This window comes from Mesoplodon mirus (assembly GCF_964341445.2).
Source record: "Mesoplodon mirus genome assembly, chromosome: 5".
Taxonomy (NCBI): Eukaryota; Metazoa; Chordata; class Mammalia; order Artiodactyla; family Ziphiidae; genus Mesoplodon; species Mesoplodon mirus.
In genome coordinates, this window is record NC_138980.1 from 175,949,662 (window position 1) to 175,962,243 (window position 12,582).

Genomic DNA, 12,582 nt, shown 5'->3' on the forward strand with positions numbered 1-12,582 from the left:
AAAGAAGCCCCACTAGCCTTCTGAAGATGAGAAGCCATATGGAAGAGCCAAGGTACCCCATCTTAGACTACCCAACCCCAGTGACACACATGCATAATGGAGGTGAGCCCAACAGAAAAATGGATCAGCTGAGCCCAGCCCAAACTGCTAACCCCCAGAATTATGAGCAAATAAAATGTTTGTTGTTTTAAGCCACTAAGTTTTAGGGACAGCATGTTTTGCAGCAATAGTTAACGGATAGACTGTGCCTAGAGATGCTGAGGAACTGAGCTACAGTTAGCAGCTGCTAAGATATTAAGAAATTTTAAGTAAAATTTCAGAAAATGGATTCTATAGAGAAAAATGAAGCATTACTCAGAAAAAAATAAGTGACTTACTTATAAGTGCTTTCAGAAAAACTGGCTCAATTCTTCAAATTCTAAAATGCAGCATGAGATTACAAAAGCAACCCACGCTTACAATTTTTTTCCACTATCCCCACCAAGCTTTCAGCATTCTTCCCATGTCAATGAGGAAGCTCATGAAGGCAACTCAGGTATGGCCCACTAACCAATCAGGTCACAGAGAAAAGGAGAGCCTGCCAACATAAGACAAGCAACAGCTCTGAGTTTTGGTGATAATTTTGCTATGTATTAACATAGTGCTCAAAATTCACATATAGTTTTTACGTGTATTTGTGAATTTAATCTTTGAACAGCCCACCCAAATCCCTGAGGCATGAGCTTCCTCATTTTACAGATGAGGAAACAGGGGTTCAGAACTGTCCAGTGATTTGCCCAAGGTCACCAAAAAGTTGCAGATGCAGCAACTTTTTAATTCCAATGTCAGGGCTCCTTCTGTTACAACCAGCTACCTCTTTGCATCACCTAAGTGATCACACTTGCCAAACAACCAGATGTTTAATGGTTGTGCCAACAAGAAGTAAAGGTGGTAGGCAAGTAAAATACTGCCTTACTTGAGACTAAAATACTAAATTTTCACTGACATGGCTTCTATAAACACCTGTTTTTCACAAAGCCAAAGCCTACCAATTTAAGCTTTGGTAAACATTAACATATTTAGCCACTTAAAACAGAAACCATTAAAGAAGTAACACACCCCCACTTTACTGAACAGCACAGATGGGACCTCAAGTCACCTCTTCTAAACAACTGAGATACTGACTGGCTGCTACACTGCTCTCTCACAAATCACAATGATAAACACAACTCTAGCCTCACACTAAATGGAACAAGACTGCCCTGTTTGAAACGGTTCTTTTATTAGTTCATAGATATTAAAATATAACTTCCATCACTCTTAGCAGTCACCCCTTGCTTTCTTCTGACCTCCCTCGCTACTTCTAATACGTGCCTTTATGTCGTATACGATTCCTAAATGAAAGCCGGAGATGAGCTACATCATATACGTGGAGACATATGAATGACACTTCAGCCAAGATTGATTTTTCTTGCCTCTATACTAAGACTGTGTTCTGGATGGCTGATATAAAAATCTGATGTCCAAAAATAGTAACGCTGTCCTACTTGTTTCACTGAATCGCTTCATAGGAGGTCAATATTTTCATACAAAGGGTTACCTTATTACACTATTTCTAAATTCTCAAGTGTGTCAAATTACTGCTTCTCCTTTTTATGAGGGCCACAGCCATTAGTGCCCTGTTTTCAAGATCCTTGTCTACTTATAAACATTACTTCGAAAGCTGTTGTAATGTAAATAAAGTTCAAGTTCAAAACCTTTTATCTTATCTATTCCCTATACTGCCAAAGAAACACATAAATTAAATAACTTGCCTGTTCTATCCAAAAACAGGTAAAACTATCAAGTAGGAAAACCAAGTTGCAAACACATCTAATATTTCTAAGTATTTTCAGCCACAATTCAAAATAATGCAGACACAAGAGACTTAAAAGACCTCCTCCTTGATTTCTTTTCTATCAGAAATGTAACATGCTCTCCTGCTCTCTTCTATTGCCATTTGGCTTATTTTTATAATATGTTCCGCATGCTTCTGTTCTAAAAGACAGTCTTATATTGTTCTTTGCCTTTACTGACATAGGAATCAAAAACCTAAGGTCAACTGGGTACGAAAGAAGATTTTAGCAAACAGAGGTGCAATCTTTTGCAAGCTTAATATTCTAATGATCTTGATACTGTTAATCATTTACAGCATTTCTAACATCAATAATTTTGAAAACACATATATGTCTTTCCCAAGAAACTGCCATTACAAAGCTTTATATCAAACTAAAATACAGTAAAACCACCACAGTGAACAAGTTTTTACAGTCCATCTCCTAACAATCACAAAAAACATTTAAAAAAGAAATTTGACTTCAAATGTCTGTGTTGTTAAAAACACATGTTTAAATGAACTCCGGTCATATCACTATATGGAACAGTACATTTCTCGCACTACACGACAGCTTATTTAAGTAGCTGTCCCACCGTTACCAAACTGTCCTTTAAGATGGGTATGTTTTAAAACATCATTTATATGTGTCAGCTACTTCCACTGTCGCTGTAACTTTAGAATAGGTAACAAACATAAGGTATTATTTGTCCTTGGAATAGAAGGACTTTTCAAGTTACCACAAACACAAGTATGCAGAAGGAAAAATGAGCACCATTCACAATGTGCAGCCTTCCACCACCACGAGGTTCAGTACTTACGTGGACAGCATGTCTAGCGGCAGTGTCAGTAGGGAGCTCACAGAGCCAGTAAACAAGCACTTGTAGATGCGGCCTACCAAGAAAGGGCACGATGGCACACAGTCACAACTCTCATCGTAACTCATACAGTCGCTCAACTAAACAGAGATAAAGTGGAACACTGCGAACGCCACTGAAATAAACATTTAGTCTTTGCCAGGTTGAGCCTCATAAAACTAAAGTTAAAAAAAAAAGAGTCAAGCATTGAAAATAGTGACAGTAGGGCTTCCCTGGTGGCGCAGTGGTTGAGAGTCCGCCTTCCAGTGCAGGGGACGCGGGTTTGTGTCCCGGTCCGGGAATATCCCACATGCCGCGGAGCGGCTGGGCCCGTGAGCCATGGCCGCTGAGCCTGCGCGTCCGGAGCCTGTGCTCCGCAACGGGAGAGGCCACAACAGTGAGAGGCCCGCGTACCGCAAAAAAAAAAAAAAAAAAAAAAAAAATAGTGACAGTAAAGAATAAATGTTACACAATAATGTTTAAAGTTGTGATTCTCTCTAGATTTACTTACTTGCTTTTATCAAATGAGCTTAGATGTCTGAAGAGGGGGGGACCAATCTCAAGAAAATATCTCCAAAATTATAATACAGAGTATTTTCTTTAACCTAGAATTCTAAACTTCACTGAGTCTGCTCATGAAAATAAAGTTTGGGGGGGTACACATTTTTGACATTAAGAGGACTTTTCAGTAGAGTACATGCTTCAGTGCTATGAACAGCAAACAACCAATTTTTGACAAACAGATTCAAGGGTCCTCAAAAGGACAAAATCTTAAATCTGGCCATGAAGGGAAAAGATGAAGTAAGGGCAAATACACAGCCATCCCCTTATCCTCTTAGTCAGAAAAGGCAGAAACAGATTTGGAAATGAGGCCCAAAAGCTGAGGTTTTCTTTCAAACTAGTACTTGTGTATTAGTTTAAGCACTTCCTATATAGCCTTGTACCAAAAATTTACAGTGACTTCAATGGCTGTTTTCAAATGCCAAGTCAAAATGGAAAGACAGGAAAAGATTTTCTGTGACAGAAATTACTTACATATATGTATAAAACATTCAAAGCAAGTATGCTTGTAACAAGTAAAAGCAACAAACAGCCAATTGTCTGTAGATACGAAAACAGACTCATAAATTAAAGTCCTCCTTACTAGCGTGCTTAAAAATAAGGTAGCTCAACACATTCCTACAGGAAAAGACAGCCACGGGTACATTGCTAACTTAAAGAAAGAAGTTACAGAATGTGTAGTGGGTGACATAATTTAGATTTTAGTTGTGTGTGAGTGTGTGTAAACAAGTCAGAACAGAAATAAAGCTTGCTACCTGTTACTTAAATCCTCAAAGTTCTTACTTAATTTTTGACTACTTGATCTACTGATTTCAGAAGTGTTAGTCTTCCACTACAACTATGAATGTTTTACATATCTAAGTCCTGTTTGCTGGTGCATAGAAATTCTTAAGTTTTCTTAGTGGACTATGCCTTTTATTTATTTATTTTTATTTATTTTTTTTTTTTGCAGTACGCGGGCCTCTCACTGTTGTGGCCTCTCCCGTTGTGGAGCACACGCTCTAGACGTGCAGGCTCAGCGGCCATGGCTCACGGGCCCAGCCACTCTGTGGCATGTGGGATCTTCCCAGACCGGGGCACGAACCTGAGTCCCCTGCATCGCCAGGCAGACTCTCAACCACTGCGCCACCAGGGAAGCCCTATGCCTTTTATTAATATGAAATAAAATGCTGTTCCTCATTTAAAGTGTTTCATCTTGAATAATATCTGGCTGGTGAATACTGTTCCTGCGTTTTGTCAGCCTTTGTTAACAAATCCCTCTAGCATTAACCTGGGCTGTTTCGTACTTATCTCTTGTAGCAGAACACTTTATACATACACAATTACGAGGCTCTATCTAAACCCTATGATCACGGATATTGCAATCTTATCTTTTCTTCTCTTTTACTCCCGTTCCTCAGCCCTCCCTTCTTGTCTTTCCTGTCTTTTGTCAGACTTTACAAATTTTACTCACTGTTTCCTATTCCCGCTCCCTAGGATGAAAACTTATCATCTTATTTCTATTCTCCTAACAGTTACTTAAATTTAAGTTTTGTTACTTTTTTATTAAGATAAAATTTACATAAATATTAAGTGTGTCTGGGTGAATTTTTATATTAGTATATATCCAAGTAACTGCCACCCAGATAAGATTCTCAACATTTCTAGCTCCCCAGAAGGCTCCTTCAAGACCCTTTTCAGTCAGTATCTCCAGCAAATGGTAACCACTATTCTGATCTCTATCACCATAGATCCATTTGGCCTATTTTAAAATTTCACATAAATGCAATCCTACAATCCATACTCTTTTGTGCCTGGCTTCTTTTTCTCAAAGAAGCGAAGTTTATCCATGTTAGTCTATGTCGCGTCAGCCAGCTCCTTTTCCACCACTATGTAGTATTCCATTATAGGGGTAAGCCACACTGTTATCCGTTCTACTGTTGATAGTTGTTTGGTTGGTTCCAGTTTTAAACTACTATTCTCAAAGCTGCAGTGACGACACTGTTACACACGTGTCTTTTAGTGGACACAAGGCTCTTATTCCTGTTACCAACATTCCCAGAAACAGAACTACTGGACCATAAGGTATTTATAGTATTTACCACTGATAGGTAACATCAAAAAGCTTTCCGAAGTGGCTATACTCTATATACTCTTACTATCAATGTACACATGTTGCAGATGCTGCACATCCTAAGAAGGATTTGGCACAGTCTTGTCTTTTAATTTCAGCCATTCTTCTGAGTATGTAGCAGCATCTTCTTGTGCATTTCCGATGACTAATGATACTGAGCACCTCTTCACGTGTTTACTGGCTATTTAATCTTCTTTCCAGAAACATCTGTTCACTTTTTAACTGGCTTGTCTTCCTTTTTCTTACTGATTTATATAGTTCTTTATATATCGTGGATACAAGTCCTTTGCTGGATATGTGTATTGCAAATACCGTCTCTCACTCTGTAGCTTGCCTTTCTCTCTCAAAGGTATCTGAGCATGAATTAAAGTCCTTAATTTTAATTAAGTTAAATTTCTCAGTACTTTCTTTTATGGTTGTTCTCCTGTACTTTCTTTTAGAAGTTGTTTGGTTTTAATGTTCCCATTCAGGTTTATGACCGTCTAAAGTTAACTTGTGTCAGGTGGGAGGTAATGGTCTGGGTCCTTGCTCCACACAGCCGTCCAGCTGATGCTGTACCATTTATTGAAAAGACCATCTTTCCTCCCCTGAACAGCAGTGGCACCTTTGCTGTTAATCCCCTTTGCTAGTTCTGGACTCTACTTGGTTACTCCTGTATTTTTAATGCATAATTACACTGTATTTTCCTGTTTTACCTGAAGCACCTATAATTTCACCACAAATAAGACAACCTAAAAAGCTCTCAATTCTATCCTCCCCTCACAATTTCTCTCGTTAAGATCATCTAGAATTTTAGTTTCCAATTAATACCTAAAAAATTACTAATTATTGTAGACTAACAACACTTATGATTTAGCTGTAAGAAGCACTTGTTTCTTTTTCTCCGGAGCTCACACCTTTCCCTGTCTTTGATTCCTTGCTCGTTTTAGTAAAATATATTCTCAAACACTTTTTTCATAAATAATTTGAGGTAGTAAGCTTTCCAAGTCCTTGCATCTATTGAAATGTCTGTATTTTGTCCTTCTATCTGAGATTTAATAAGAAGATTTTGGGTTCAAAAATTTTGCCATATGTTGACTATTCTACTGTCTTCTAACATTCAATGTTGCTGACTTTAAGTCTGATGCCAGTCTGATTTTCATGATTTTGTAGGATAATCTGAAAGCATAACATCTATACACCACCCTATTCAGCACTGGAAAACTTCAGAATGTGTCTAGGATTGTCTTTTTCCTTTTCCAGTCAGCTCTCTCTTTCAATCTCTTTTACCCTCTGGAACTACTTACTAGACAGATACTGAAAGAATCGGATGTAGCCTCCATCTCTCAAATTTTTTCCCTCATACTTGCAACTTCTTGTCTCTGAGTTACATCCTGGAGAACTCCTTGCTCAATCTTCTAGCTCACTAATTCACTCAAGTGAATGGTACCTATTCTGCTACTTTCATAAGATTTTCATTTTTATAACTGATTGAGTTTATTTTACTTTATTTTAAGGAGACATGAGGATATTATTATACTTATTTAAAAATCTTGTTTGTGGTTAACTCTAAAGAATCCTATCTATATACTCTGGCACCATATACTATCGACCCCTCTCCATGTCTTTAAGAACACAAAGAACCTAAAAAGAATCAACTAAGAGTTAGTATACCAATCTCCCAAAGAGCCTCCTATATTTGAAAGATATGCTTCCCAATTATTCAGCACCATTAGATATGTGTTTTTTAAAAGGGGATAACAAAAAAAATCTCAAAAGAACCCATCTTTTGTCATCCTTGAAAGCTCTAATAAACTTCAAGGAATAAAATTCAATTTCTTTCTAATTATGTTTGATTTTGCTTTTTCAATTCTTTCATGAACTTTCATTATTAGCCTCTGTATGCTGTGTTTTTCTTTCCCACATTCATTCAAGAAACTGACCTGGTAAAAAATGGTTTTTAATTCAGGTGAATAATGTTTCCTAAATGAGGTTTTCCTAATACATGACATTATAATATCAAATAATTAAATATCATTCGAACAAAACTATGATGCCATATTACTTTATAATATTAAATAGTTGTGCAATGTTTAAATAACTCCAGCCACAGAAGAATGAATACTCACATGCTGTAAGAGGAACAACTCCCAACCATGCAAAGGCCACAAGTGTATAATGAAACCAGTATCGTATTGCAGTGCCGATACTTGTAACCAGTCCAGCAAATATGTCTTGGATTGGAAGCCGCGAAGGCATATCTGGGGAATAAACTATAAGGGGAAAACGTTCACATAATTTCATGAAGATTCAAACAGGTTATTTTCTAGGCAGGTAGCACTATCTTAACTTTCAACATTGGCAATTGCACTTAAATATTTTTTCCTATAAGAAAAATGAATCAAATAATCGCAATAAAATACTACATTTACCCAGAAGTCATTTATGAGAGCAAATCACATAAGAAATGTAGAAACAGCCCTCTGAGCAGGAAAAAAGATTCAAGAGAAGTACACATCCCTCGCTCATAGCCAGGAACTTTATGTAAGGCTAATTTACACATATTTCAGCATTCAAACCCTGTAATTATCTGGTTTCTCAAATTATAAAAGATCACATAAAGCAAACAGGAGCAAAAGGTGAAGCTGACAGACGTCATCAAGCTCCCCCCATGCCAGCCTCAGAAATAGCACTCAAAATGCACAACAATCTGCAGCAGAGCCACTTCCTGTAAGATCGAACAGCCCACTGACATCTGTTAGCCACTCCCCACCCCATTTTAGCACAATAATCAACATTCCAAATGGTAAATTAAGGTCTTCCCACTTCTCTGCAAAGTGTGGTTCAATACTCAGAAAAAGAGGTTCTGCCACAGGTAATACTGTGATTTATAAGAAATACATATCTGGTCGTTCAGATGACCAAAATATATTCCTCATATACGTTTGGTCTTCGTCCACAGTTCCTGGCTCACAGGTCCTGAAACCCTAGGAATTTTCTAAGCCATAAAGGTGTCTTTTGTTATGTTAATGAGATGACTTTTGAACCTGGCGGGGGTGGGGAGAAAGAGTAGGGCTTGAGTTTTCGAAGGGAGCCAACCAAGCAATTAGAGGGTTGGAACTTTCAGCTCCACCCTTCAGACCTCTGGGGAGGAGCGAGGGACTGAAGGTAGAACCAATCGCCGAGAGTCAACGATTTAATCAATCACGGCTGTGTAATGAGGCCTTCATAAAAACCTGAAAGGCCTCAGGTTCGGAGAGCTTCCCAGCTGGTGAAAACAAGTAGATCTGGGGAAAACGGTGCAGTTTCCCTTCCCACATACCCTACCTTATGCATCTCTTCAATCTGGCTGTTCCTGAATTATATCCTTTTATAATAAACTGATGATCTAATAAGTAAAATGTTTCTCTGAGTTCTATGAGCCACTCTAGTAAATTAATCAAACCAAGAAAGGGGTCATTGGGAACCCCTGATTCAAAGTCAGTGGGTCACAAAGTCAAAAGCAGAAGTAACAGCCTGGGTTTGCGACTAGCATCTGCAGGGGGTTGAGGGGCGCCAGTCCTCTAAGGACGGAGCCCTCAACCTGTGGAATGGAATGCTGTCTTGGAGCAGACAGTATGAGAAGTGGGTTAAACTGCAGGACACCCAGCTGGTGTCCTGCAGAACTGCTCACTGGTGTAGGGAAAACCACCCCACAAACATGTTGGAATTGGTACCAGACCCTATGTACACACGTTTTAGAAAGATTTCCTTTGTAAATGGTTCCAGTGAAAACCACTGCTCTACCACAGGTTTCTCAGAAAGAACATACAGAAGGAATAAAGGCCTCTTTCTCCAATAAGGCCGAAACAAACAGCTATGATAAATAAAGTCTTAAAATCAGTGATCTGAAATTTATGAAAGCACTATTACAAAACTGTTCACAGCTATAGACACAAAAGGAGTGAACAAGTAACAAATAGCAACTTTTTACAACACACCCACAAAGATCAGTACTTTAAGAGGATTTTTTGATATACAGGAGCTAGTCACTAAACCAGTAATAAAGAGAGCACATGACTGTCAAATGAAAACTAAAAGGTACAAACACAAGCTTTTATTGGCCCCAGAATAAAGAAGCTCACATGAGTATTTCTTATCAATCAAACTTCATGAAGACATTCAATTATTTAGTCTTGCAGTTTGCAATAAACCTCAAGCTGTACAGTTTTTATGCCCTACAGAAAATTAAAGACTACAAAATAACAGAATTGACATTTTTTGAGCACAGTGAATACAAAGCTTCAAAAGTGAAACTGTAATGATTTTAATTATATACACTCATCACATAAAGACAAAGTAAAACTAACACTAATTTACAGAATTTACACTCAGCAGCTCCAGATGCTTACAACAAACAAAAACTAAAGCATAAAAATATCTCTGGGGGAGGGGGAGAGCAATTTACTAGGATCCCAGAATGAAAATGTGCTTCAAATTATTGATAACTTGCCAGTATAAACCTCTACTTATTTAAGATGAACAATATTAAGTATCAATCAATAGGTAAAGGAGTTATAAATATATATAAATATAATTAGAATTTAAAGATCTGCAAAATATTTACCATAAGCCTACAAAATACTGAGCTTAAAAAGCCTTATTTTAAAAAAGTGAATTAAGTATTTGTCTTTATTATTCCAACCAACATAATTTAAATTCAACATAATTTAAACTCAAAAGATGTCCCAAATTTGAACAGGGATGGCATATTTGACAAATTCAAGGCATCAATAATTTTTCTGGGTAAATAATGGTATTATAGCTGTATTTTTTTAAAAAAACCATTACTCTTTAGGGATACATGCTAAAATATGTACAGATGAAATCATAAATGATGGGATTTGCTTTAATAAGGATGGAGAAGTGCGAACAAGAGCTTAGGGAATGACATATAAAGGCTATGAGTTGAAAATGGATGAAACTGAGTGATGGATACATACAGGCTCATTATACCTTTGTACACGTTTGAACTTGTCTAAAAGAAAAAAGAAATATTCCACAAATTTAATCACATGTGTGTGATGTGTTAAAAGCTAACGTGTGGTGTGTTAAAAGCTGACGTGTAGTTTTTAAAAATATTTTCCAAAATGTTATAGCAATACTTTCTATTACCATAAAAGACAAATTAAGCTGAACACAGTTGCTTTAAAACTGTTTAAACACCTTTATGTGGCCAGTTATAACCTAGAAATGCAGTGAAAACTTCGAAAGAACTTACTTGGTGTGAAAGCAAATCTGTGCTTGCATAATTCACAGTATTCTTTTCGACTGTGTTTCAGCCACTGAACTAAGCTGCAATTACAAATACATTCATAAGTATAGTGTTTATAACAAAAAAACTTTTAAGGTTTCATTGAAAACTAATATTGCTTTACTAAAATTTTACATATCAAAGAACTTTTACAATTTTAAATTTAGAAAGTCCTGAACTTTTTATCATTGATGCCCTCTAAGAATACAGAATTATAACAGATAAAGATAAAAACGACATGTATTTCCTCTATTAAAAAGCAGTTTCAAGGGGCTTCCCTGGTGGCGCAGCAGTTAAGAGTCTGCCTGCCAATGCAGGGGACACGGGTTCGTGCCCCGGTCTGGGAGGATCCCACATGCCGTGGGGCGGCTGGGCCCCGTGAGCGATGGCCGCTGAGCCTGCGCGTCCGGAGCCTGTGCCCCGCAACGGGACAGGCCACAACAGTGAGAGGCCCGCATACCGAAAAAAAAAAAAAAAAAAAAAAAGCAGTTTCAATTAACTGAACAATTAACTAATCAAAGTTAAATTGTAACGTCCTCAAAGATAACTGAATATAGAAGAATCTCCAAGCATCAACATCAGTTCTAATATTGGTCTAAGGATACGGCTACCTGGTGGCTAGGTCTATCACTAATTGGCTGGCTGTGTGACACAGAACAAGTTACTTAACCTTTCAATGCTTCAGTTCCCTCACCTGAATAATCATAAAATCATAATCATACTCCACGTTGCAGTTTTGTTGTAAGGATTAAATGAGTTAAAATGTATACAACCACTGAGTTATTACCTTACACAAAGCATTTCCTAAATGTAAACTATAATCATGCCAAGCAAAACTAGAACACCATAACACTTCCCATGAACATAAGCTCTCCGTGGTAGAAATAAACAAATGGGTACTCACGTGCATCTGAAAGACAATATACCAAAATGACATGGCATGGTAATAAGAAATACGGGTAATTTCCATATTTTCACAATAAAAATTTTAAAGAAATAACTAGTTACAGAGAAAGTTCATTGAAACAGTACCCCTTATTATATAGATGACAGTAAAGATCAGACATAAAAATTTTCTAAAAGGATGACTCACCATTCTTGATGGATAAACTTAATACTGCCAGTACACACACAAGGATGATAAAGAGGTTTCTCAGGTGTTCCTTCTGACCGACACACTCTACATATGTCTATTAATGAAAAAGAAAAATTGAATTATCTTTGGTTATAACTTTTTAAAAAATAATAGGCCACCAAAAACTAAAATACTGCATGTTAAAGCAAGACTCTATCAGTAGGTAAAACATTAACCAACATCATGGAGAACTAAAAAGTGTGATCAGGATGATAATATAGTATATCTGAAACTTAAAAATTTTCTATTATATAAAAAGGTAGACTGTTCCTTTGCGTGAGAGCTTTGTAAATAAATTAAAATTGAAAATAATGGAAACCCTGGTTTTATTTGAAACTGTACTTTCTCATAACTAACAGAGTGTAGATAGAAATATGCAAGATCACTTCACCATTCCTGTCCTAACAGTTTAAAGTCTAAAGTCCTACGTCCGGTCCTAAGTTTAAACTTCACAAAAACACATCGAAACAGCAGAGTGGCCCTAGAGGGAGAGACAGACAGAAACAGACATACACCCGATAGAGTGTGGAGGGGGCACCCCAAGACCACGAAGGCCAGAGAGAGGCGAGCCAGAGGCCACCTTAAGCAGAAACTACGGAAGCTCAGGGCTACAGGTTGGCCATCAAAGGGCAGCAGCTCTTCCTTCACTCCCCCCACCCCCCGCCCCAAGTGATTCTCATGGCACTACTGTCAGTCTTGCCTGGGGTGGCGGGTGACATACAGGTGGCCGAAAGCTATCCCTCAAGCTCGCTTGCTCGGTCCTTAAAGCGGTCTTTCCGCAGGACCACCTAC

General features: G+C 37.7%; 1 protein-coding gene across 3 annotated transcripts in view; it reads right to left on the minus strand.

Annotated features, from left to right (window-relative positions):
* Positions 1–12,582, minus strand: part of MARCHF6 (membrane associated ring-CH-type finger 6) — a 77,129-nt gene that overhangs the window by 46,546 nt on the left and 18,001 nt on the right. For all 3 annotated transcript variants that reach the window (XM_082620497.1, XM_082620496.1, XM_082620498.1), the window contains exons 2-5: positions 11,749–11,845; positions 10,623–10,696; positions 7,492–7,635; positions 2,674–2,746 (exon numbers count right to left, since the gene is read on the minus strand). In XM_082620497.1, the coding sequence (XP_082476623.1) occupies positions 2,674–2,746; positions 7,492–7,635; positions 10,623–10,696; positions 11,749–11,845 (388 nt within the window). The remainder of the gene's footprint in view (positions 1–2,673; positions 2,747–7,491; positions 7,636–10,622; positions 10,697–11,748; positions 11,846–12,582) is intronic.